The sequence below is a fragment of the Helianthus annuus genome, chromosome 17 (assembly GCF_002127325.2).
Source record: "Helianthus annuus cultivar XRQ/B chromosome 17, HanXRQr2.0-SUNRISE, whole genome shotgun sequence".
Taxonomy (NCBI): domain Eukaryota; kingdom Viridiplantae; phylum Streptophyta; class Magnoliopsida; order Asterales; family Asteraceae; genus Helianthus; species Helianthus annuus.
The window spans coordinates 9050613-9076722 of NC_035449.2; the positions used below are offsets into that span (position 1 = coordinate 9050613).

A 26110-nucleotide genomic window follows, 5' to 3' on the forward strand; every position below is an offset into this window, starting at 1 on the left:
AAACAAAGTTAACCAATAAAAAGAAAACTTAAAAAAATATAGGTGCTATACCCGTGTATTAGTAAAGCTAAAGATTTAAAAATTAAATAAAAAAACCAACCAATAAGGGATGCCACTATCCACTCTCATGGTATATGTAGATGTAGGTAATTTGCTTTAATCGGTTTTCGAACATGTGGAGGATGATTACAGGCTACATGAAAAGTTGATTAGTAGTTTCAAATCGCATTTTGAATTTGACTGATTAATTATAGAAGTGGTTTATAAGAGAATTTTGTAAGGAACTCTCTATTATGTTGCTTGAGGTGTTCAAAAAAAAAATATTATTATTTTATTTTATTAGGGGCTAGTTAACGTACAATTGATCTTAACGTACAATGCGTACGTGATGAACATATAACATGCGGATTTGAGGTTATAACGTGCGGACTTTAACGTACAAACTCAGAAGACTCACAAACCCGGAAGATTTACCATGCGGACTTCACAAAACCGGATGATTCCAACATGCCGGAAGATTCCAACATGCAGTTTACAAACTCCGAAGCTTCCAACATGCGGTTTCACAAACTCGGACACTTCCAACATGCGGTTCACAAACTCGGACAAATTCCAACATGCGGATTTATGATTTTGAGGTTTTATAACATGCAGAATAATCATCGTGTACGCTCGTACGTTAAGGCCAATTGTACAATACACTTTCTTATTTTATTATTTTAATAACTTTAAGAATATATTTTTTTTGTTTATAACTTTTAAAATACGGTATTTTATAGAATTTTTAGTATACAGTTACGACATGTTTATTTTTATATATTTAAATATTAATTTTACTTAAATCCAAGTGTGAATAATAATGCACAAGTATATCAAAGTACAAACATGCATATCAAGTTCACACTCTCAAATATATGACATATGTTAATAGTTTTATTTTTTCAAAGATAGTTTTCAAGTTTTATTGTTTCAAAGTTAGTTTGAAACGAGAAAGACTTCAAACGGTATGTATTTTTCCAACATCTATAAAAAGCTTGCTAACTCTTTCATATTAAAATCTTATGTACCTAATACCTATATATGTAATGTGTGTATATATTGTTGGTTAATTAAAAGAATAAGTAATATTATCTCACATTTGTGGGCACTCTATCGTGCTTTCTTTTGAGGTGCTTAAAACACTAATAATACCAAACCGCACGTGCCACGTCTTTTCTTACCGAACCACGCGTGCAGGTGCTTCATTCAGTGGAGGATAATGGACTAATGTAATGCGGTATGGACCTCCATACAAATAATCTGACTTTTATTCTACTTAGATAATGCTATGACATTTTTCTACATTTTTCATCTAGTATTTAGAATCCGTGCTTTGCGGCGGAACTACTAAATCAAACAAAAAGTAGACGTAAAAATGTCGAACTATGCAAGCACATTGCAACGTGTGTTAATTCACCAAAATTAGACTGAAACGTATATCATATAAAAGAATAACTAATAGCGTTGTGACGGAGCCATTAAACCACAAAAAAAAAAAAAAAAAAAAAAACGTAATAGGGTTGAACCACAAACGCGCTTTGCAACATGTTAACTCGTAAAATTTAGACGGAAATGTAAATCGATAAGTTCGTAAAAGAAGAAAAGCATATAGGACCAAAGTTGAAAGTGCAAAAGTGTTGTGGTAAAGATGGACAATATTTTGTGACAAAGTTGTAAAAGACCAAAAGCATATGGGTGAAAAGTGTACACAAATTGAATAGTAAAAACGTCCCACGCCGAATTTTGCTAACTAATACATAGGAAATAAGAAGTTTATTAGTTATGTGGTTATGAATTTAAGACCATAACATATATAGAACATTCATATTGAATTCTTCATCTCATTTTTATTTCTAAATTTTAGATATTTATAAAATATAAAGTTTTGCTCTTTATACATAGAAATTCACTATTCACATGCATTCTTGTATATATAGCACACACATGCATTCAAGCTTGATAATTCAGAGGCAATTTTTGTGTGTATTCCTATATATGATGATACAAGTAAGATCAAACCTATGGCTATCACACACACTAGTATGTGTATTGATCATATTTCTAAAAGTAGAAGGTACAAGTGAAGTGGCTATAACCATCATCGAAGGAGCTGTGGCCAAAGGAGCAGGTTAATTAATAACCATTCTTTAAACAGTTTAATTTCTATTAATAGAAATTTAAAAGTTTTGTTCTTAATTGCTATAAAAATGGTGTTGTTAAGTTTGTTTGGATGGAAGTCCACCTGCATACCAGTTTGATGCAGGTTTTGGAGATGGTGTCAACAATTGGTTGGTTCACATACAGGTTGGAATAGTAGCATACATGTTTGTATATATGTACTTGAATTATACATGTAAATAAATTGTATGCATGTATGTAAGTATATGTATGTTTGGGTGACTGGACTTATACTAGGGTGGAGGATGGTGCAATTCGGTAAATGATTGTCGTATGAGGACATATAGTCAATATGGTTCGTCGAAGAAGATGAAGAGTTCCGACTATAACTTCACAGGGATTTTAAGCAATAAGCAAGAATTAAATCCAAGTACAAACTACTTTGATGATTAATTATCCTTTTTGTCCCATGATCTTGATAACAAAAGGTTCTTTTGTTTGTTTTCGATAGGCTTTTATAACTGGAATAGGGTCGCTATGAGGTACTGTGACGGATCATCCTTAACCGGAGATATAGAAGCGGTTGATCCTGTAAGTCATGTATAGATAGATGGATGTTATTTTGTGAACCTCAAATAAGTAGAGAATAGGGGTGGTCAAAAAGTGGTTCCCTTTGTTCTTTAATAAGAATATATGTGTTGTGGGTTAATTAAGAAGCTATTAACGGAGTCACGTCACCTGTAAATGAGCGGAACACCGTGCCGCTCCGTTAATAGGGTTAGTTAATGGGAATTTAGTTAACACATCAGCGATGTTAATGGAAGAAGTTGGGAAAGATGGTGGTTCAACCAATCACATGCCACCTTCATTTTCTTTTTCTTTCTTTTTGTATAGTTAATGGTATTGGGTGTTATTTAACCCACAACACAGTGTTAAGGAGAATTTAGTTAATGGTCAACTTGTGATGTGGCGGTGATGTGGCAATGTCTTAACGGATATTTAGTTAACCTACAATACATAGTGTAATTTGTGGTTATCTAAAGAACCCTGTTTGATATATGCCATATGCTTTTACTATTACATAATTTCAAAAATCAAATTATGTGATAGTTAACTTATTGATTTTGTCTTTGTCTTTGTTTTGAAAGGCTACAAATCTTCACTTTAGGGGTGCAAGAGTCTTCAAGGTCATCATAGAAGAGTTGGTTGGGAAAGGAATGAAATCTGCATCAAATGTAATTAATTAAACTCCCTAACCTCTATTTAGTTACTTTGTATGCTCTTTGTTTTTAGTTTACTAAACTTAAAGAGTCGTTGCGGACAGGCTCTTTTGTCGGGGTCTTCGGCTGGTGGATTGGCTTCCATACTTCATTGTGATAAGTTTAAAGCAATATTTCCAACAAATACCCGAGTCAAATGTTTTTCTGATGCCGGTTATTTTGCTCATGTGTAAGTGAAGCTACTAATGTCTACCAATTAAAATGTATAAATCTTGTATCGGACATATATCGTTCTCATGCTAATTACCCTTAACAGGAAAGACCTCTCTGGAGAATATAAGTTTGAGGGATACTATGATCAAGTGGTTGCGTTACATGTACGCTCTTCACTCTTTCTAGTATTCAGAGTGAAGAGCAATTGTTATTTACATGATTATCCTTAAATTGTTTTGTTGAATTCATGTAAAGTAAAAGTTGTGTTTTACAGGGATCGTCGAAGAACTTGTACCCTGAATGTACTTCGAAAATGAAACCTAGTTTGGTAAGCATTAGTAATCATATTGTCATATATACAATTAAGGGGACTAATCAAACCCATTTTACCAATGAATATGTTGTAATCATATGCTATTGTGTGACAGTGCTTTTACCCACAGTTTGCCATGCCATATGTCCAAACACCTGTATTTATATTACACTCAACATATGATACCTTCCAGGTTAGCTTCAGTGATATTTCATGATTTTGACATCACAGGATTACATTTTAAGTTTGTGATTTTCTTTATTGAGTTAACTGGCATTTCGTCCATGTGGTTTGTTCACTTTTGCCATTTCAGACCAATTTTCAAAAATATATCAGTTTCCTCCCTGACATACTGGAAACGTGTCATTTTAGTTCAAAAATTAAAACTCAGTTAAGTGAAACAAGTTAAATGAAGGGTATTATTGTCGATTCATAAAATACGGTGAAAATAAAAAATATATGAATTGACAATAATACCCTTTATTTAACCTGTCTGACTTAACTGAGTTTTAGTTTTTGGACTGAAGTGACACGTTTCTAGTATGTCAGGTGCATTTTTTAAAATTGGCCTGAAATGTCAAAAGTGAACAAACCACATGAACGAAAATGACAGTAAACTCTTTTTTATTTAAAGGTACAAAACATCTTGGCCACACCACAAGCAGATCCTAGTGGACTATTCACCAAATGCAAGCAAGATATAAACACATGTTCAACTGACCAAATTCAAAAGCTTCAAGGTTAATATGCTCATTCTATTTTTTTTTTTTTTTTTTTTTTTTTTTTTGGAGTGTCTTTTAGTTGAGAGATTGCACTTGTTTGTGGTTTAGATTTTAGATCCGAGTTCTTAGAAGCATTTTTGGTTGCCCAAAATGGTTCATCAAGAAGAGGATGGTTTGTTAACAACTGTTTTACTCATGGTCAATGCGAATATCAAAGAAAATGGTTGGGAAGTCTTTCTTCAAAACTAAACCACAAGGTAAACTATATGTATATCTTTATGCATGGTGCTTTTAGCTAGTCTCCATATCAATCTATATATCATTTTGTAACACACATTTTCACAGGCTATTGCAGAGGTAGTTGGTGATTGGTTTTACGAAAGAAATTATGCCGTCCAACTGATCGATGACCAAAATGTGTTGCCGCATTATTGCATCGATTAGTCAATGGTTTATATATGTATAGTTTTTTGGCATGGACTAAGTTGAACATCACAGAAGTGATATACCTATCATGTATCACAAATAATGTTTTTCTTTATGCACGTTTTATGTTGATGCGAGTAATCTTAGTTAATTTTTATTGTCAAAATATTATATTTAAACATTTCAAGCGGTTAAAACGCTCGTTTTATAAACGGGTCAAAATGGTTGGGTCATAGTGGTTTACTCACTATATTTGTTTTTAGGACGATGTCAAAGGTAACACTTCCATTTATTTGATTAAAAGTCACAGGTTACAAACTAAGAGACATCTTCAGATAGCATCCTATTATTTATTCATCTCTCTTTACCCCACCCAAAGTAACCTGTAGACCTGTACGGATATAAAGTTTACGGAATAAGCCGAACGCCCAACACAGAATAATAGGCTCAACAGTAAGAACAAAAACAGTAACAATCATAACAGTAATGGCAACATGACACGATGTATATTAATTGAATAAATCGTATCACACAGAAGTACCGATAAGCTAAACAGAGGTGACAATCAAAAAGTCTGTCACATGGGATGGTGCAGGTTGGCCTACCCAACATCCATCTCTAGATATATTCCTAGACATTGAAAAGGAGAAATGAAAAAGTCACTTGCTTGTAACTTTTCCAAAAAATAGATAAGAAAGTTAAAAAGTAATAAATAGAAATGGAAAAGTTCATCCAAACATGCCCTAAAACCTATACTAAATTACTCAAAGTAGCCCAGAAGTAACTAGTAACAATGTGATCATTTTACACACTAAAGTTGGTTTATCAAAAATCTATAAAAAAATAAATATAGTATCCATATAAAAGGTTAGATAAACACACACTAAAGTTGGTTTATCAGAAAACTTAAAAATAAATAAATACAGTATCCATTTGGTTTGTCAGGGAACGATTAAAATTCATAAAGATGACGTTTAACTCATAATTAGTTATGAGACAGTTATATAGTTGCATAAAAATCAACTTTTTCTTCACTATCCAATTTTATTACCAATGCGTTTTCCAGTTCATTCATTATAGTTTAGTAACATTTTATTCTCACAAGGGTTTTTTCCTAAATTTATTGAGTTTCCTCTTGAATTAGTGTATATGTATTATTATTGCGGAGATGACAGTGCTCTATAAGGACTGGTGGTGGCAGTGCTCGATAAGGACTGGTGGTTTGGTCTTGCGCCCCTTACCACCTCACCCATTTTGGCGCCCCTACACCACGCCGATAAGGCTGGGTGGTGTGGTCTCACACCCCCTGCCACGTAACCCATTTTGGCGCCCCTACACCACCCCGCCTCCGTCAAAGGGGCCACTATCCTTGCCTCCGCAAAACCATAGCGGGCGTGAAGATGAACTTGAACCAATCAGATTTGAGTTTATTTATTGATTTTTTAATATAATTAAAAGGGGCTTATATTATAAGGAGCGTTACACATACTTATGAAACGCGTACGTGACGTGATAATTAAAAGGGGCTTATATTATAAGGAGCGTTACACACACTTATGAGACGCGTACGTGACGTGATAATTAAAATGGGCTTATATTATAAGGGGCGTTACACACACTTATGAGACGCGTACGTGACATGATGAGACGCGTACGTGACGTGATAAAGCCCCGGACACCAATCCCAAACACCCAGAACTCGAAACCCAAACCCTCACGAATTGAAACCCTCAGATTGAGGGGTAAGAATCGGAATGGTTCGTCTTACGTCTCGTCGTCACTTCTCACAGGAGGCCACCTGGTCACAAACGTGTCACCACCTCTAGCTCCCCCCACCCCCACCCCAACCGCCTTCCTCCATCGTACACACACACTCATCACTCCGTTATCCACCCACACATTTTAATCGTCGCTGTTTCGATACAACATTTTATCCACAATCCTCTTCACTCATGAGAAATAATAATGCGGTTGCATGTTTCAACCGTCAAATTGCTGCAGCACTTACAAGAAGAGGTATCTTACTTTTACTTTTAGGTTTAGGTTTTCTTTATTTCATCAATGTTTCATTTATTCCCAATTTCCTTTAATTGATTTGTGGAAAACATTGTTGTGATGTACGGTTAATTGAATTCGCTTTACATCGAATGAATTACTGTTTGTTTACGGATTTAATCGTGAAATCATTTGTTCGTTTTTCCTAATTTCAAGTAGTTGATTCATTCTGCGTGTGTGTATTTCACTAATATTGTCCATAACTAATTTGATTCTGGTTATCCTCTTTGCAGCTTTATATAATGCTCATTCATTTAGGGCTGTTCCCTGCAGATGGTAATTAACCTGTCTCTTCATTGTTTATGTCATTATAGTTAGCGCTGCCATAGTTATCAAATGCGTTAGGCGCACTCTAGGCGCATAGGGCTCGCTTCTCGCCTAGGCGAGAAGCGCAAAAAAAGCGATGGCCTGAGAAAAAAAAGCGCAATCAAATAAAAACATTAAAAAAACAAAGTTATGAACCGAAAAAACCCAAATCCTCAAAATTCCGAAATTGTTCAAATATCATAAAGCTTAAAATAAAACCAACATTATTATGAATGACCAAAATATCCCAAAACCAAAACGGTTAAGACTTGAAAACAATAAAGTTCTTCCAAAAGTAAATAAAACTCAAAACCAATTGTTCTTCAACTTTAAAGATCATCATAGTCGGAATCGTCATCCACAGCAATTGCTTTGCCTTTTCCAGCAGCAACATTCACTTGTTCTTCCTCTTGTTCTTCTTCGGAATCTTCATCAACCAATCTTCTTGAACTAGAAGGCCTTGAAGTTGAACGCCTTGAAGCAGGCGGCCTTGAAGCAGATGCCCTCGAAGCAGACGGCTGTGAAGCAGCCGGCTGTGAAGATCTTGTATTGTGTATACGCTCCCCCGCTCCGCTCGCTTCTCCTACAACATCCCAAACCAAATCTCCATCATCAGTAAAAACTCTATCTTCACCCATCTTTCCTACTAACCATTCATTGCTATCATCAATATCAGTCAATGAAATGGGATCATATGCCGCATCCACATCACGTCTATTCTTTAGCATGTTATTGTATTTAACATAGACGAGATCATGTAGTTTTTTATGCTCTAGACGATTCCTCTTCTTCGAATGGATCTGTTTAAGATTTGTATAAATATTAGATACAAGAAACGCTCAATTATAATTCATAATTAAATTTTATATTGGAATACTTACATGCTCAAATGTGCTCCAGTTTCGTTCACACCCGGATGAACTGCACGTTAAACTTAGCACTCTAATAGCTAGTTGTTGCAAATTTGGAGTGCCTTTCCCATACAACTTCCACCATTCAGCTGTTACATACAATCCAATTTGACACGTTATACATATAAAAATAAAGTCAATAATCTAGATAAAAAGTATGTTAAAAAGTTAACTTACCAGGTGCTATTTTACCATGTTGTCGCTTTGCTGTTTCTAGACTAAAAAATCCAGACTGGTTCACCCAATGAATCAACTCAACATTAATCTTATCTTGTGTGTCCTTGTTAGGCTCAAGCTTGTTAATACATTCATGTAGTCCAAGGGACACTTCGTTATCGCTTTCAATGTCAACATTGTAGCAATAAAACTCTGGGTTAAGATAGTAACCCGCTGCGTGCAAGGGATGGTGAAGTTGGCAGTTCCATCTCTTGTCAATAATTCCCGACACAACAATGTATTCTGCATTGTCGGTAATAACCTGAACAACATTTTGTTCCCCAATCCTTTCCACAAACCCATCTAGGAGCTCAAAAACCTTTTCACCAGTCTTCATATACGACGATGCATCAACGGACTCCATAAACACCGTTCCTTTAGAACCGTTGACAAGAAAGTTAATCAACGTTCTTTGCTTCCTATCTGTCCATCCATCCGACATTACCGAACAACCGTACTTCATCCACTCAGTTCTATGAGTTTCGACCCACTCCTCCACATGTTGTACCTCATTGTTTAGTAACGGAACGCGAAGCTCATGGTATGATGGAGGCTTTAAATGCGGCCCATAGTTTCCAACAGCCGCAAGCATCTCTTTAAAGCAGTTCATATTAGCCACATTAAATGCAACCCCAGCCTGGTAGAAAAACGCTGCAATGGACTGTATTGTTTGGGCTCGGATCTCTTTATTACAAGCATCCTTGATGCTTGTTTGAACTTGTTTTCCTTTACCTGTTTTTATAAACATTACATACAACTGAGACAGCCATAAAAGCACTACTGAATGATTAATAAGACAGAATTTAAAAACATTCATTAACTGAGACAGCCATAGACAATACTAACAGAACACAGATGTGATTAATTAACTGAGACACACATTAACAGACCACAGATGTGATTATAATTAACTGAGAGATGTGATTAACAGACCACAGATGTGATTAATTAACTGACACAGATGTGATTAAGTAATTGACACACACATTAACAGACCACATATACCACAGATGTGATTAATTAACTGAGACACGCATTAACAGACCAAAGATGTGATAAAAAAACAATTTATCATACCTTTTGACCACATGACATCTAATGGCCCCTTCACATTAGTCTTCTGCCTCTTATTTTGCTGAGTTGGTATCTCTATAACTTCATCATCCTCCTGTTCAGCAGCCAAATCAGCCAACCCATCATTTGTTTTCTTGGCCTTTTGGCTCGCAACATACGCCTTCAACTCGTCTTTAACCTCTTGTGGACACCTCGTACATGACTTGACGTTTCTGTTTCCTCCAATTTGGTGTAGTTTAGCACGAAAAATTCCACCTTTTGTGATCTTCTTGCAAAAGTTGCATGAAACGGCATTTTTATCATTAGGATTCCTCAGATGATTGTACTTCCATCCAGGGTCCGTTTTCCTGCTCTCGGATGGTCCATCATCTTGAGAAGCCATAGCCTGTAGCAGTAGCATAGTTCCGAAGGATCAACATGTACATGAATGATAAAAGAATAAATAACTAACTAACTAACAGAAACACATACCTGTACTTTTAATTTGCCGGCAGAAAGTAACAAAGCTGTGAAGATGAATGCTGTTGCTACGTATAGTCTGTTATATACAGAATGATATTGTATAAAAAAAATAATATATCTCTTAAGTTTTTGAAATTCAAAATATCTTTTAATAATATATAAAGATTTTATGAGATATGATTCATAAATAATTAAAGTTAGCTGTTAAAAAAATCCAGTTTGTTATTATAGATAGGGTTTTTTTAAAAAAAAAATATCGTTGCCTTTTTCACCTAGGACAGAAAAGCGGACAATGCTCGCCTTGCTCGCCTAGGTCGCCTAGGCGCCTCAGGCGATCGCTTTTAACAACACTGAGCGCTGCAATGCAAACGAACCAAACGTTCGTGAACCGTTCGGCGGAAAGTTCGTTTGTGTTCGTTTAGTTAAATGAACGAATATGAACAGATGCCGCGTTCGTGCATTTATGTTTGTGAGCGTTCGGTAACGTGTTTGTTTGCGTTCGATTGTGTTCGTTCGTTTATTAAACAAACGGACACGAACATGAATATATGCCACGTTTATGCATTTATGTTTGTGAACGTTCGGTAACGTGTTTGTTTGTGTTCGATAGTTCATCAGTGTTATTAGTTATTATATTTTATTTAAATATTTCAAAATTACGACAAATAAACTATTTAATAAGTGTTAGTGTATTATGTATTCTGTTCATGAACGCTTGTCTGTGTTCGTTTGTTTCCATTTGTGTTCATGAACATTAGTTTGTGCTCATTTGTGTTCATCAACGTTCGTTTTCGATCGTTGCCTAAAATTAACAGACAAACACAGACGAACACGAACAAGTTCATTTCCTTAACAAACGGACACGAACATAAAATCTCGTTTGGTAAGTGCTCATGAACAGTTTGTGAACACATATATTTCTTTACAAACGAACACGAACGAGGTCTTGTTCGTGTTTGTTCGGCTCATTTGCAGCCCTAATTATAGTTTCAGTTTCATCGCTTATACAATAAATAATATACGCCTTTTACTCATTTAACCTTCATTTGATTTGATATCTCTCTAATAACTTCCGTTCGGTAGCTTTTTCTAATAAACTGAATACGCAACTGTTTTATATTCTATTATCGACCGTTCAGGTATAGATTTCGTTGAAAATGGAAGTACTTTTGGTATTGTTTTGTGATAGGTTGCTTGTGTTTTTGTACATTGAAGAGTGTGTGGACTGTGTTAGCCTGTTAGGTTTATATTGCTTATAAGTTGGTTGAATTCTGTTGCAGTTTTTCGACGAGATTCTCTAGTGTACATGGGGAAAAACCCTCAGCAGAGTATGCCAAGTTAAGGAAGGAATCACTCGAAAGTGAATTTGGAAATGCACTTACTTCTCGATCCAAACGTCTCTCAATGTACTACAGTTTTGGTCCCTTTTTGGCATTGTATAGAGCAGCATATATTTCCTACGAGGTCTTCAAGCTTACTTTGGGTCATTTTTTTATTCACGACATTAAAAAACGTTCAGAAAAGGTAATAATTGATCTAGCAATGATGTAACTACCTACATTTTGTAAATTTTAAGCGGTAATAACTTTAACTTTATTCTAATTGATGCAGTTTTGTGAGACCCTTATCCGGTTGGGTCCTTTTTATATCAAGGTAAGTCCTCTTTTTGTTATGTTAATTTACACGGCTTGCAGAACGCAGATACATTCATTAACTTAAACTGATCGTTTATGTTTGTTTTGACTGCCAGCTAGGACAAGTTCTTAGCACAAGACCGGATATACTACCTTCTGTATACCGTAATGAACTTGCTAAACTACAGGCACATATCTTAAACTACATTTCAAGAATTTTGATTTTATTGCTTTATAATATAGAATACTCACAAGTTACTAAACCGGCCGTCTGTCAGGATCAAATACCCCCGTTTTCAACCAAGGTTGCCATACGTTCTATTGAATCTCAGTTAGGTGCTCCTATTTCAGAAATTTTTGCAGACATCAGCCCCGAACCCGTTGCTGCAGCATCTTTAGGACAAGTATATAAAGGTTAGATAATTTGTGGTTATAATTGTTATTTTGCTGGTCGGGATTATGAAGTTTTATAAATTTTGCTAGCGTTTTCTTGATGTTAGTCTAATAGGCTTTCGTGGTTACTTCAAGTTTGCAGCTCATTTGCATACAGGGGAGCTAGTAGCTGTAAAGGTGCAAAGGCCCGGTATGTCACTTTATTTGACCCTTGACGCCTTGTTATTTAACATGATCGGGGGCCAGTTAAAGCGATTTGCCAAAGCAAGGAAGGATATAATTGTAGCAGTTAATGAGACGGTGAGTCATCTGCAAGTGCAACAAATTTAGTATGCCAAGTTTTTTTTTTTTTTTGTGTATGTTTCTTTCGACTTCAATGAATTCGTGTTATTTTTCATGACCCGAGATTCTGATTGAATAGGTCAGGCATATGTTTGAAGAAATTGATTACATCCTTGAGGGACAGAACGCTGAGCGGTTTGCTTCTCTGTACGGTTTCCGTGACTGTAAGTGATCTCTAGTTATTATAATGCAGCATCATATATGTCGTTGTTGACTTATTGACCTTAATAAATAGCTAGTTTTGTGAAGCACTAGAGGTGTCCTTTTCATTTAGTATTCCTATGTTTTAATTCTGTATAAAATACTTGGATGCTGATAATAATTGCAGCTCAACAGGAAGATACGTACCCGAAAGAAAAATGGGTTAAAGTTCCGAAGATATATTGGAACTATACTCGAAAAGCTGTGCTTACAATGGAATGGCTGGATGGTATTAAGCTTAATGATGATGCTGCATTAAGGGCTGCCGATTTAAACCGGAAAGAACTTATAGATAAGGTGTCAAGGACGTTTAAAGTTGTTTTTTTATGCTCTACTTATAAAATGTTTTTTCAATATTATCGATTTATCGTATGATGTTATGTTGGGCATATTGCACAAAATAAAAACGAACTTGGTACATTTTCCATATTTTAGCAACCAAATGTAAATATGGCACAGAATAGAAACCAACTTAAAATGTATACGGAATTTAGCAACCAAGTTTGAATTTATTACGATTGTGGCATCGGGTGATCTGTTCAACGTGCTGATGTGGCATCTTATTTGACATTCTAGTGTGTATATATATGCCACATTGCAACTGATTTTGATATCTAACAATTATTTTTTTAAATATATATAAAAAAAATACTACAGTAAAGTACACGGATGGTCCTATGGTTTTACCAAAATCCATGGATGCTGTGGTTTGCAGTTTTGCACTTTGTAACGCATTTAGTCCCCAACTTTTTCCAAAAGTACATGGATGGTCCTTGTGGTTTGCACTTTGTAACACATTTAGTCCCTAACTTAGACATGCTAAAATCTTAGATTTGTTGGTTGGGGACTAAATGCGTTACAAAGTGCAAACCACAGGGACCATCCATGTACTTTTTGGTAAACCACAGGGACCATCCGTGTACCTTACTCAAAATATTATTTTTGAACTTGTAAACAAGTTCATTTTTTATTTAGTTTTTTCACAAATAGCATCTTTGTGGATGCGGCATGTGTGGCTTCAACCAGTGCCACATCAGCAATTTACAGGTAAACTTGGTTAAAGCAACTGGTAATAACTTGTAGGTTGATTTCTATTCTATTTTAATTAAATTTTGTTGCTAACATAAGGAAAGGGTATAGAGTTTGTTTCTATTTCGTGTAAATGGCCCTTTTATGTTCGGTAAAGTACATTATTTCATGAAGGTTCAGTTGGACCCAAATGTTTATTTTGTTCACTGAATTTAGCGTTTTAGGGTTTGTACTGCTCCCTGATGCAATTACTCGAGGTGGGGTTTTTTCATGCGGACCCTCATCCGGGAAACCTTGTTGCTACAAAGGAGGGGGCTCTTGCTTACTTTGACTTCGGGATGATGGGGGATATACCACGTCACTACCGCGTTGGACTTATCCAAGTGGTAATTATTATTAATGTTTTTCTTCTGATTTTGCGTTGCAAATGTTCAAACAAAAAACATATCCCAATAAGTTTTGGTTTCATGTCTTCTTTTTCATTGAATTGTTTTTTTTTTTAATCAGCTTGTGCACTTTGTGAACCGCGACTCTCTGGGATTGGCGAATGATTTTTTGTCTCTGGGGTTTCTTCCGGAAGGGGTCGATATGCAGTTGGTTTCTGATGCGCTTAAATCATCCTTCGGTGATGGCACCAGACAGTCCCAAGATTTCCAGGTTCCTTTTAAAAAAATCTTATGGTATTCTTGGTTTTAGAAAGCGAGAGGTGCACAAGAGCGACAAGGTCTTAAAATGAGGTGCAAACTGCAAAGCGCAAAAGCGGTGGGGTTTTCATACCCAAGGCACAAGGAGATTATAAAATTATTATATATATCCCATATGTTTTTAGCATCCCTTATCCAAAATATAGCTATAAATTAGGTTTATATATGATTTTACCTACATGTACAACTGTACAAGCTAAAAAACCTATTGTACGACACTTTGATGTTTGATGCATAAAAACACCCAAAGTACATAAGGTGCACGCCTCAAACCCCAAAAACCCCAAAAATTGCGCTTTTTTGCGCTTTGTGGAAAAGGCACGCCTCAGGTGACCTGAATAGTTATTAATAGCACTCATAGCGAGCCCTATAGCGAATAACGCAGCGTAGCACTCATGTCGCTATTTGATTTTGGCACTTCCATAGCGGGCAAATAGCGGATTTTAGGGTTTTTTTCTGCTTTAATATAAATAGCGGAATTTTATAGGTCTAAAATAGCAGGATTTTAGGATTTTTGTTAAGCATACATATAAAACAGCATATTTGGATGTAATATACATATAAAATATTTCTAAAATTTTCTCCCAGTGTTGCTAAACATAAATAGCGCCCGCTATTTCATCGCCATCGATACATAGCGTATAGGTAGCTTTTGTCTCTATCGTCCGCTATTCGCTATCAATAACTATGCCTGAGGCGCTGAGGCCTGCGCCTTAGTGCGCCTCGCGCCTTTTAAAACCCAGAAATTTGTATTTTCTGATGGTATTTTGTAGGATTTTAGTCCATAAGATTCTTGTGTTTTGTGAAATTTGGTTATTAGTCAAAAGGTTTGACTTTTTTTATTGTAAATGAAATGGCAGGCGATAATGAACCAACTCTATGACGTTATGTACGAGTTCAACTTCGCTCTTCCACCCGATTATGCATTGGTAATCAGGGCACTAGGCTCCCTCGAAGGGACAGCAAAAACATTGGACCCTGAATTTAAGGTCGTCGAAAGCGCATACCCTTTTGTCATTGGACGGCTTCTGGTGGACCCCAGTCCCGACATGAGGAAGATATTAAGAGAACTCCTTATCCGTAACGACGGTTCCGTAAGATGGAACCGCCTAGAACGCCTGGTAACCTTTTTACAACTCTCAAATCACATATAAATGTATATCTAAAGTTCTAAATGCGTTAACGCGCCTAATGTTTTGATTTTGGTTGGCTCCAGGTAGCAGCGATATCCGAACAGTCCTCTAATAAGTCTGGGGAAGCGGATAAGGATGCTAAGAAACCGTCTACAAGTCCGCTGGAGGGGAATTCGTTCGATGTGCATGCCGTTGTTGCTGCTACAGAAGATCTTGTAAAGTTTATTTTATCTGATAAGGCGTTCCGTGTGCGCCTTTTTATCATTCGTGATATAGTCAAAGTGGCAGATATATTTCTTCAAGACCAAGTTACGTCTTGCATGTTTGATGAGAATCTTGAGCCAAGGTTTACAGTGGAATCTGAGGTTGGTTTAATCATATTTATATATAGAGTTAATTGATCGGATGGTCCCTGTGGTTTCACGTTTTTTCACGTTTAGTCCCCTCCTTTTGAAAATAGCAGGTATGCTCCCTATGGTTTGTTATTTTGTTACTCGGATAGTCCCCTGAGTAGATGTTAGTTAGTTTGGAAATAGCAGATATGCTCCCTATAGTTTGTCATTTTGTTACTCGGATAGTCCCCTGAGTAAATGCCAGGCGACTATCCGAGTAACAAAATGACAAACCATAGGGAGTATATCTGTTATTTCCAAAAGATGGGGACTAAACGTGAAAAAACGTGAAACCACAGGGACCATCCAGGCAATTAACTCTTATATATATATAGAGAGAGAGAAAGGTTTAAATACAAAAGGCTCTTAACGTGCAACGGTACACGACCACCAATATGACGTGCGTAATTATGCAAATAACGTGCGTAATTAGGGTTTAACTTAACCTATGTGTAATTATGCAAATAACGTGCGTAATTATGTATTATAATGTGCGTAATTATGCTGAGTTAATTACTATTGAGCCACCGCGTTCAATTGAAAACCTAGATAGATCAGATGTGCGGTTGAGATGCTCGCGTACGCATCGCACGATAAGGTGGTCTCATACGTTAACCGGCCTCTATATACATATACGCTACGAGGCTGGTTAACGTACAAGACCACCTTATCGCGCGATGCGTACGCAAGCATCTCAACCGCACATCTAATCTAATCTAGGCTTTCAATTGAACGTTGTGGCACAATAGTAATTAACTTTGCATAATTACGCACGTTATTTTGCATAATTGCGCACGTTATACTGGTGGTCGCGTACCGCCGCACGTTAAGTGCCTCTTGTTTTTTAAACTCTCTATACACTACCGTACAGTGCATATATTTTGATTCTTATATATTTGTTAACAGGGGCATGCTACTCTGAAAAGGGTGGTTAATGGGTTGTTCTACTTTTGGCAAGCGGTGAAAATGGCACCGGAAGCATGGACGGCTATGATGATTCGAATGGCGTTAAACCCCGAGATTCACAGATTTTATTTTGATATTGTTTCGGCCTTGTTCTTGCATTCTAACCGTAGGATCCCAGACACAATGTGGATTTGTCTATCCAGATTTCTTCATAAATTGGTGAAATCTTAGCAAGTATCAAAGTGCATTCCGAGGTTGTACATCTATATGATTATGGTACATTTTTATAGGAATCAACTGACCGTTATATGACCCTTGAAACGAGTTTGTTGAAGATTAGTGCTCTTATAGAGATTCATGGTAATTTAGTCATTTCCATATGTATAAACAACTTTAGAAACAGTTTTTATGTTCGAAAAAATATATATAACCCGAGATAATAAGATAGTAAATTTTTTATGAGTTAACTGTCATTTTAGTCCCTGTGGTTTGGTCCATTTTGTTAGTTTAGTACAAATGTTTCATTTTTCGTCTGTGGGTCCAAAAAGGTTTCACCGTTGCCATTTTAGTCCAGTAGGTTAACTTCATCTATTTTTTTTGTTAACGAGAAGGGCTATTCGGTCATTTTATATGTCTGAATTGCTTTTCTAGTTAACAGAATTACATATAAAGTGATTGAAATCAGTGGCGGATCTAGAAAATCCGCCAAGCGGTAACGTTTTATAAAAAAGCGGTAACGAAATCGAAAAAACGTCAAATTTTTCCAAAATTTACGCTAATTTTACACTACCGCCGGAGCGCCAAGCGGTAGCGGGCGCTCCCCCTTACTAAGCTATATGTCCGCCACTGATTGAAATGCCCTTCTTGTTAACAAAACAAATGGAAGAATTAACCTAGTCTAGTGGACTAAAACGACAACGGCGCACATGCGAAAAATGAAACCTTTGAACTAAACTGCTAAAATGGCCCAAACTATAGGGACTAAAATGACATTTAACTCATTTTTTTTTTTTTTTTTGCCTTGTTTGGTAACGCTACATCATGTAAGCTACTTTTGTTCACCAACTTGATAAAAATAAACCGTGATTTGCAATTGTGTAAAAAAGTATGCTTGTGAATATCATACGTATGTAACCTTAGGCTGGAAGGTATGGTTTGGCTCATCCCCACGGGGATGAGCCTCCACGTAGGCGCCACGTAGGCGGCTAGCATGGGATGAGCCAAAATGAAGATGGAGGGGGATGGAGGATGGGGCCCCACCACATCCTTTAACTTTTATTTTTTATAAAAAGTATTTAACATTTAAATAAAAATACTACATAAAGGAAGATAATAAAATCCATTACATAAAAAAAATAAAAATTACATAACCTAAAAAAAAAAAATTACGCTACCTAAAATTTGGAAAAAAAAGACTAGATTTAAAAATTTAAAACAAACACACTACTCGTCTTCGTCTTCGTCTTCGGCTCCGTCACCCTCCACAATGTTAACGTTGTTCCAAATATGTTCTACCAAATCTTGTTGAAGGTTTGCATGCGTGAAGTCGTTTGTTAGCGAGAACGAGTTTAAATCCTGTTGTGGGGGATCAACCGGGACAGTGTTCCCCCAAGATGCATTCTCATCATACTCACAAATCGCCCGACCTTCGTCTTCAATAATCATGTTATGGAGCAAAATGCAAGCGTACATACAAAGACGCAGCCTTTTTGGGGTGAACGCACGTGCCCGTTGTGCAACGATGGCCCATTTTTTTCGTAAGACACCAAAAGCGCGTTCGATGTCTTTTCTTGCAGCTTCTTGACGCTTGGCAAATTTTTTCCGTTTTTCGTCCTCGGGATACGGAATAGTCTTCACAATTGTAGACCAAGACGGATATATCCCGTCAGCAAGATAATACCCACGTCTATACTCAACCCCAGAAACTGTAAAACTTGTGTCCGGTCCCGTTCCATTAACGACATCGGTAAAGATGGCCGATTGGTATAACACGTTGAGGTCGTTGAGTGAACCAGGGAGACCAAAGAAAGAATGCCATATCCACAAATCTTGTGATGCCACAGCTTCAAGTATCACAGTTGGATAGCCGTGATCACCTCGCGTATATTGGCCGCGCCACGCAGTCGGGCAATTATGCCACCCCCAATGCATACAGTCAATGCTACCAAGCATTCCCGGAAACCCGTGCCTTGCTTCATGCGCTTGGTACAACTGTTGAACATCATACGCGTTTGGTTTCCGCAAATATTTTTTGCTATACAGTTTCACCACATTATGGCAAAACCGATACAAACATTCCCGCGTAGTTCTTGCCGACATCTGTAAGTACTCGTCCAAAGCGTCGGCCACTGTCCCGTACGCCAGTTGTCGAATGGCCGCAGTACACTTTTGTAACGTTGTAAACCCTTCATAATTTCGAGCATCAGGACGTTGCGTGAAAAACGGGTCTAGGCCCGCCAAATCATTGGCAATCCTTGTGAATAAGCGGCGACTCATTCGGAACCTGCGTCTAAAAATGTCGGCGTTGTAAAGTGGCTCATCCGAAAAGTAATCGTTCACCAATTTCTCGTGCGCTCCTGTCGTATAAAATATATAAGTACGAGATAAAAAAATTAAGGACAATGAAATTTTGTAATGAAAACCTTGGCGGTCTCTGTTAATGCGTATTCGTCTGGTAATAACATTTTCACCAATTTCTTCCTCTTCCTCTTCGTCTTCCTCTTCCTCTTCGATTAAAATCTGTCCCGCCCGTAGAACAGCGTTTGCGAAAAACATCTCCTCTTCGTCATCCGAAGACGAGGGCCACCAAGGATTAGAAGCCATTGTGGGTAAAAGGATATTTTTTTTTATAAAAGTAGGGAGAAATTGGTATAAAATTGAGAGTGTTTTGGGTTGAAAGTGGGGAAATAATATTGAAAGTGGTTGAATTTATAGGAAAAAATGAATTTTTTTTTTTATTAAAAAACTAGCCGTTAAACGGCTATATGGTTTGAATTTTGGGGCGGCACACCCGTCTTGGGCTCGCCGGTTGTGATGATTGCCGGGCCAGGGGGCGGTGTGGGGGTCCGGCGCCGGGCCAAGCCGGGCCAAGCCGGCCCCCATACCTTCTGGTCTTATAGTCTAGAAAAAAAATAGTAAAACTATAAACTAAACATCCTTTCAACTAGGATAAAGTGTTCATAGTTGTGGGTAATCATTTCCACTTTGAAAAGACCACTATTTCTCAAAAGTTATTTTATTTTAATTTAATATCCAGGTCATAACTATTAACTTGTAGTGGAAGACTTGCCTTTCGTAATTGTGGCCCCAAAGACTTTTAAGAACTTTGAGAAGTCAATTCTGTTTGATTTTCTCATCCATTTTCGTCGTAAGCTATCCGAAATTATTTTTCAGTTTATTCATTTTCTTATTTATTTTTTAGTTTATTCATTTTCTTATTTATTTTTTCGTTTATTAATTTTCTAAAGTTGAGTTCAACAAATTCAATCGAAATATATACCCACTAAATATATTTCCCAAGATAGTGTTCTAGTTGTAAAGTAACCGCAACATCACTCGATTTACGGGCCACTGATGAGGTACACAATGTTTTAAAAACCTGTTTATACCGACAGTTGAACCAATTAAACCGGACGTCGGAAGCTTGGCCGCATGAATCATACCAGTAAATTGAAGGAACAACAAAGAAAGTATACCGCCGGTAAATTAGGTTATACCGGTATACCGGTATCGGACCAAGGTTAAAATTTGGACTTTTATGTCGTTGATAGTGAACTTTTGGATTATTATTTTATCACGGATTAACTTTTGGAATTTTTTTTGTTATTGAATAATATAGTTTTGGCTTATTTTTTGAGTTGAAATTATATTTTATGGATGTATTGGGTTAATTAGTCAACTGGTTAAACCATCCGATACAACCCGATTCAAACATTTCTAAGCCTAACCTGGTACGATTAAAAACCGGTTTTTAAAACATTGGAGGTACACCATATTTTTCTTTATTTTCAATTCAAATATAATTAATTTGAAATAAAAACTAACAATATTTTCCTTTGATATTTAAAAAAATAAACAAAATAAATCTTATATATTTGTCCAAAACACACTGTCATAATAGTGTCATTTCACCTGTTTTGTTGTTCCTTAGCACAAATTCATAATCATTACACAAAATGTGGAAAAATATTCCAAAAAGTATAATAAAACTCATTAAATGTTTATGCACACAAAAAGGGTTTCATTCGGTGCCGGTGAGTAACAATAAATAAAACAATAAAACATCATTTTTTCCAGCACTTGATCACCGGAGGACCTTCTTCTTCGCTTATCGATGATGCAAACATCCAACGATAGTATCATCGAGGTCGCTAATGATGCTCACAAGAATGTTTCAGAGGTTCTTCTTTTGTCTTCTGGTTGCTTTTTTTGTGATAAAGTTTTAATTTTTACTTGTGGGTTTTGTGATTTAAGTTAATTCTTGAACTTTTAGAGATTACCCATTTGTAGATTTAGCTCAAATTTGTTGTATCAGGATGATGAACTGCTTAAATCTCATTAATTGAACCTGCTGACTCTTTCTGTTGTAAAACGAGTCATAAATTGACATAAAGTTTTGTAATTTGTAAGATCTGAGTGATTTGTTGGGTTTGAAATTTTCATTGACTTATTATGTTTCTTTTTAATAGGGTGAAAATTACTCCGGATCTTTTTAGGGTTTTGAGAAAAAAAAAAATATGATTTTTGAGATCTTTGCATGATTTGGGGCTAATGTTTTGAATCTTTTTTTTTTTTTTGGATGATAACATGTTATCTTCAAAACTGGCATAAAGATGTTGAATTTATACTATGCAAAAACTAGGGTTCTCTTCAATAGTTTTTTATGTTATTGTTGAATAGTCAAATGTTAAATTTTTTATATTATCATTGTGACTATTTCATAGTTCCAATATAAAATCTTTGATATTTAATGCAATACCAACTTACCCCCATTTTTTTTTTTTTTTTTTTCAAGAAGATGTGTTAAAAAAGTCGATTTCAATCTCATATTGTTCGAATCCGGTTAATCTGTGTTATATTATAATTTAGTAATTTTTGGTATTTGCAGATTGATACTAGTGTGAAAGAGTCCACAAACGAAGTGAAAAACACCGAAAAAAGCACTCGTCGTTCCGATTTATCCCTCAATATACCCCCGAGACATTCACATTTCGGCAGTAGAAGCGGGAAGGCTTCACTTCAGTCTCCTGGTATTTCGTCCAACGGTGGGACCTCATCTCGGGGCATTTTTAGAGGTTTAAGCTTTAAAAAGAAACATCCTGCGGATGGTGAAAGTAGTTCTCTCCTTCATCCCGACACAAACGCGCCACCGCCCGAAAGCCCCGTCGTTAACAATATCATGTCCACGTTATACGGGAAAAGATGTGCATCTCTTCCGGTTAAACATGGGACAAACCCCTCCCCTTCGGCCACCACACCCGTTTCCGCTAGGACGTATAGTGAACAACAAAAAACACAGGTGAGATATTTCTGACAATTGCATTGCGCCCGTGAACGTTTATACAATCTGTATAATATAATAAAAGAAAGTTAACACATTGTGGCATGTGTTTTAATTGTCGCTTTTGCAGACAAGGGCGGTGCAACCTTCGGTTTCGAGGTCCCTTTCGGTGCCAGGGAGGAACATTGTTATTGTGAGATCGGTTTCGTTTGCAGTGCGTAAAGATAATGATCAAATTGATAGTCATGATGGTATGAATGAGTAAAATGATGAATGAGTAAAATGCCATTTTCGTCCCTGAAGTTTGGCCAGTTTTGCGATTTTCGTCCAAAGGTTTGTTTTTCCGCATCTGGATCCAAAAGGTTTGAAATCTTGCCATTTTCATCCGGCTCGTTCGTTAACTCCATCCATTTTTCTCCATTAAGTCAGGGGTATTTTCGGCTTTTTTGTTAACTTAAAGGGCAATTCGGTCTTTGAAATGCTTGTACATTATGCTAAATGCTTGTACATAACGGAAAAAATGGACGGAGTTAACGAGCCGGATGAAAATGACAAGATTTCAAACCTTTTGGATCCAGATGTGGACAAACAAACCTTTGGACGAAAGTCGCAAAACTGGCCAAACCTCAGGGACGAAATGGCATTTTACTCTATATAGATCAAGACTATTAGTTTCGATTCACTTGTGACTTATTAAAGATAATTTGATGTTAAAATGAAGATGAAATCAGTCCTGTTCAAGTGGAAAACGATGAAGAGATTGACGAGGAAGAAGCTGTTTGCAGGATATGTTTCGATACATGTGATGAAGGAAATCAACTTAAAATGGAGTGCAGTTGCAAAGGTGCACTTAAACTTGTACACGAAGAATGTGCGGTTAAATGGTTTAGTGTCAAAGGGAACAAAAACTGTGACGTTTGTGGTCGAGAAGTCTCTAATTTACCGGTGACGTTGCTTCGTATGCCAAGTTATGTTCAAAGACAAAACGTAACCGCACAAAATCAACAGGGTTTGGATTCAGGAACCATAAGGTCCATAAAGTTTTAATCTTTCATGTAGTTTTATTAAATCATATTAAGTTACACGATAATTAGCCTGATTTCTCCTTAATCTATTTGTTTTTGCAGTGCTTGGCAGGATTTCGTGGTGCTTGTTTTGATCAGTACGGTTTGTTACTTCTTTTTCCTCGAGCAACTTCTGGTGAGTCATGTTATGCATATTTTTTTTAGAGTTAATTGCCCGGATGGTCCCTGTGGTTTCACGTTTTTTCATGTTTAGTCCCCACATTTCGGAAATAGCATGGTTTGTCATTTTGTTACTCGAATAGTCCCCTGACATATACTCAGGGGACTACCCGAGTAACAAAATGCAAACCATAGGGAGCATACTTGCTATTTCCAAATTAACTGACATCTACTTAGGGGACTATCTGAGTAACAAAATAACAAACCATAGGGAGCATACCTGCTATTTTCAAAAGGTGGGGACTAAACGTGAAAAAACGTGAAACCACAGGGACCATCCGGGCAATTAACTCTTTTTTTTAAGAACATTTGACCGCATGTTTTTTTTTTTCGCCTTCTGGTGTTAACATTAAGTCATCATTTGCAGATTCATGACCTGAAAACTCAAGCTGTTGTGATTGCTGCACCGTTCTCTTTTACGTTCGGTCTTTTATCATCTACATTTGCAGTTATTCTAGGTATAATTTGTTTTTAGAGTAAAGTACACAGATGGTCCCTGTGGTTTACCAAAATTTTGGATTTGGTCCCTAGCTTTCCAAAAGTACACGGATGGTCCCTGTGGTTTGTACTTTGTAACACATTTAGTCCCCAACTTTACCAAAAGTCACATGGATGGTCCCTATGGTTTGCACTTTGTAACGCATTTAGTCCCTAACTTGGACATACTGAAACCTTTAGATTTGTTGGCTAGGGACTAAATGTGTTACAAAGTGCAAACCACAGGGACCACCCGTGTACTTTTGAAAAGCTAGGGACCAAATCCAAATTTTTTGTAAACCCGAGGGACCATCCATGTACTTTACTCTTGTTTTTAATTTTTGTGTTAATGTGTTATTAGATGTTTCAACATAAACTTATAACAACCTTGTTTAATTACAGCAATCAAGGAGTATATATGGACATACGCAGCTCTTGAATTCGCACTTGTGGCGATAATTCTGCACTTGCTCTATTCTTGGGTAAGTTGCACTATACGAAAAAAAAGAGTAAATTACAAAAATCATCCTTTATGTATGTCACTTATTGCAAACTGTGTCCTTTGTTTTCAATAATTACGGAAAACGTACTCGATGTTTGCAAACCCTTGCAAGTTATGTCCTTTAGCCTTAACTCAGTTAACGTTTTGTGGTTAAATCTGACCAAATGGACCCCACATGAGGGTATTTGGTCATTTTACTCTCATGTGGGGACCATTTGGTCAGATTTAACCACAAAAATACCTTCATGTGAGGTCCATTTAGTCGGATTTAACCACAAAAATTAACTGAGTTAGGGCTAAAGGACATAACTTGCAAGCGTTTGCAAACATCGAGTACGTTTTCTGTAATTATTGAAGACAAAGGACACAGTTTGCAATAAGTGACATACATAAAGGGCAATTTTTGTAATTTACTCAAAAAAAAAAAAAAAAAACAGAACAAGAACTCATTAACAGTTTTAATTTGTTTATTGCAGCTTCAATTGAAGGCAATCTACGCAGTAATGCTGTCTTCGATTTTAGGATTTGGATCAGCTATGACTCTCAACGCATTGTATATCCGCTACTATCTTTGGCGAGTTCAAGTTCCTCGAGAATCTAACACGGTTTGATTCGGAGAAATATATCTTAGATTTTATATTGGTGTAAATATCAATCTCCCTGGAAACGCGGGATTATTGAGAGGTTAATGTGTTCGTACGTAGTGTTTCGTGAAATATTGCCGCGACGATAGGAATCCATTATATATTATCTTTTAAAAAGAAGATGCATTTGCAGGTTGCTTACTTGCTTTGTGTGTTGGATTCTAGAAATAATGCTCATTGGATGATGACTTTCTAGGCTGCATCAACACTGATTTATTAATTTCTAAGCTATTAAAGTTACCCGAGCTACGCAACAGGATTTTAGTCGCTATCAGTTAGGTTTGGTACTGCACCAGTACTCGATGCTAGATTGTTGTCATAGCCCGCGCGTTGGGTGTGGCGATGCCTTAGCTGTTTATAGCTTGCGACACGTTATGTGATATATTAACCATATGAAAACGTGTGTTTCGACGTATCTGATTTAAAGCACTGCGGTTACAAAAGAAAGGGAATTGAACCGAGTGGGTTCGTTTAGTGAGCATTCCACCTAACCACTAAACCACCTTACCTTTGCGTCAAGATAGCGGCGTCAAAACATACAATTACTCGAATTTATACTGTTGAATGAAAAAGTATTATATTTGACTCGCCTCGTTTCCGAACACAGTTTACGTCGAAACATGAATTTACACCGACACGTACATAGAAATGACCAACTGAGAAAATAGATTTTTGCCTTTTAAGCTAAAGAATGAAAATACAGGGGTGAGTTTGAAAAGTTAGAACTTAAGGGGTGCAATTGAATATTTTATAAAGTTTTTAGAAAATGTAGAAGGTATACATGTCAATTTCAAAAGTTTAAGGGCTGTTTTTGTCAAGTTTTAAACTTTATGGACTGTTTTGTCTTTTTTCTAATAGGCTGTTTTGGTTAAGTTGGAAATTTGAAGGGCTATTTTGGTCAAGTTGAAAACTTGAGGGGCTGTTTGTATCTTGG

General features: G+C 36.6%; 4 protein-coding genes across 5 annotated transcripts; 3 read left to right on the plus strand and 1 right to left on the minus strand.

The window, feature by feature from the left end:
- The first annotated feature begins 1952 nt into the window (after window positions 1-1952).
- LOC110922244 (pectin acetylesterase 8) lies at window positions 1953-5230 on the plus strand. Its single transcript, XM_022166547.2, has 12 exons — window positions 1953-2167; window positions 2261-2343; window positions 2455-2587; window positions 2669-2748; window positions 3306-3392; window positions 3482-3606; window positions 3694-3754; window positions 3865-3918; window positions 4019-4096; window positions 4538-4643; window positions 4734-4882; window positions 4971-5230. The coding sequence occupies exons 1-12, from the start codon at window positions 1957-1959 to the stop codon at window positions 5067-5069; spliced, it is 1266 nt and encodes a 421-aa protein (XP_022022239.1). The 5' UTR covers window positions 1953-1956; the 3' UTR covers window positions 5070-5230.
- Window positions 5231-6748: 1518 nt separating this feature from the next.
- On the plus strand, window positions 6749-17276 carry LOC110920991 (uncharacterized protein slr1919). Its single transcript, XM_022165250.2, has 14 exons — window positions 6749-7067; window positions 7340-7382; window positions 11356-11599; window positions 11687-11728; window positions 11826-11897; window positions 11988-12123; window positions 12245-12402; window positions 12524-12608; window positions 12773-12942; window positions 13899-14060; window positions 14182-14331; window positions 15239-15499; window positions 15595-15876; window positions 16810-17276. The coding sequence occupies exons 1-14, from the start codon at window positions 7004-7006 to the stop codon at window positions 17038-17040; spliced, it is 2100 nt and encodes a 699-aa protein (XP_022020942.1). The 5' UTR covers window positions 6749-7003; the 3' UTR covers window positions 17041-17276.
- A 976-nt stretch (window positions 17277-18252) lies between these two features.
- On the minus strand, window positions 18253-19632 carry LOC110923671 (putative nuclease HARBI1). The gene is made up of 2 exons (XM_022167734.1): window positions 19452-19632; window positions 18253-19385 (listed from the first exon to the last, which is right to left on the minus strand). Exons 1-2 carry the CDS (start codon window positions 19630-19632, stop codon window positions 18253-18255), a joined length of 1314 nt encoding a protein of 437 aa, XP_022023426.1.
- Window positions 19633-21001: 1369 nt separating this feature from the next.
- LOC110926531 lies at window positions 21002-25320 on the plus strand. 2 transcript variants are annotated; one of them, XM_022170315.2, is made up of 8 exons: window positions 21002-21208; window positions 21917-22327; window positions 22440-22560; window positions 23031-23340; window positions 23437-23509; window positions 23921-24011; window positions 24433-24512; window positions 25009-25320. In XM_022170315.2, exons 1-8 carry the CDS (start codon window positions 21143-21145, stop codon window positions 25141-25143), a joined length of 1287 nt encoding a protein of 428 aa, XP_022026007.1. In that variant the 5' UTR covers window positions 21002-21142; the 3' UTR covers window positions 25144-25320. The 2 variants fall into 2 exon arrangements, with proteins under 2 accessions (XP_022026007.1, XP_022026008.1); XM_022170316.2 differs by lacking the exon at window positions 23921-24011 and having other exon boundaries at window positions 21008-21208.
- The last annotated feature ends 790 nt before the right edge of the window (window positions 25321-26110 follow it).

What these genes read in the sequence shown, in the direction of transcription:
- LOC110926531 (XM_022170315.2), top strand. Translation starts at nt 21,143, where the DNA reads ATGATGCAAACATCCAACGATAGTATCATCGAGGTCGCTAATGATGCT. An exon ending in CTCACAAGAATGTTTCAGAG is followed by an intron (nt 21,209 to 21,916) that starts GTTCTTCTTTTG and finishes TGGTATTTGCAG; the next exon opens with ATTGATACTAGTGTGAAAGA. An exon ending in TGCACTTGCTCTATTCTTGG is followed by an intron (nt 24,513 to 25,008) that starts GTAAGTTGCACT and finishes TGTTTATTGCAG; the next exon opens with CTTCAATTGAAGGCAATCTA.
- LOC110923671 (XM_022167734.1), bottom strand. Translation starts at nt 19,632, where the DNA reads ATGGCTTCTAATCCTTGGTGGCCCTCGTCTTCGGATGACGAAGAGGAG. An exon ending in CATTAACAGAGACCGCCAAG is followed by an intron (nt 19,386 to 19,451) that starts GTTTTCATTACA and finishes TTTATACGACAG; the next exon opens with GAGCGCACGAGAAATTGGTG.
- LOC110920991 (XM_022165250.2), top strand. Translation starts at nt 7,004, where the DNA reads ATGAGAAATAATAATGCGGTTGCATGTTTCAACCGTCAAATTGCTGCA. An exon ending in TTTAGGACAAGTATATAAAG is followed by an intron (nt 12,124 to 12,244) that starts GTTAGATAATTT and finishes TCAAGTTTGCAG; the next exon opens with CTCATTTGCATACAGGGGAG. An exon ending in GGTTTACAGTGGAATCTGAG is followed by an intron (nt 15,877 to 16,809) that starts GTTGGTTTAATC and finishes ATTTGTTAACAG; the next exon opens with GGGCATGCTACTCTGAAAAG.
- LOC110922244 (XM_022166547.2), top strand. Translation starts at nt 1,957, where the DNA reads ATGCATTCTTGTATATATAGCACACACATGCATTCAAGCTTGATAATT. An exon ending in CAACATATGATACCTTCCAG is followed by an intron (nt 4,097 to 4,537) that starts GTTAGCTTCAGT and finishes TTTTATTTAAAG; the next exon opens with GTACAAAACATCTTGGCCAC. An exon ending in CCAAATTCAAAAGCTTCAAG is followed by an intron (nt 4,644 to 4,733) that starts GTTAATATGCTC and finishes TTTGTGGTTTAG; the next exon opens with ATTTTAGATCCGAGTTCTTA.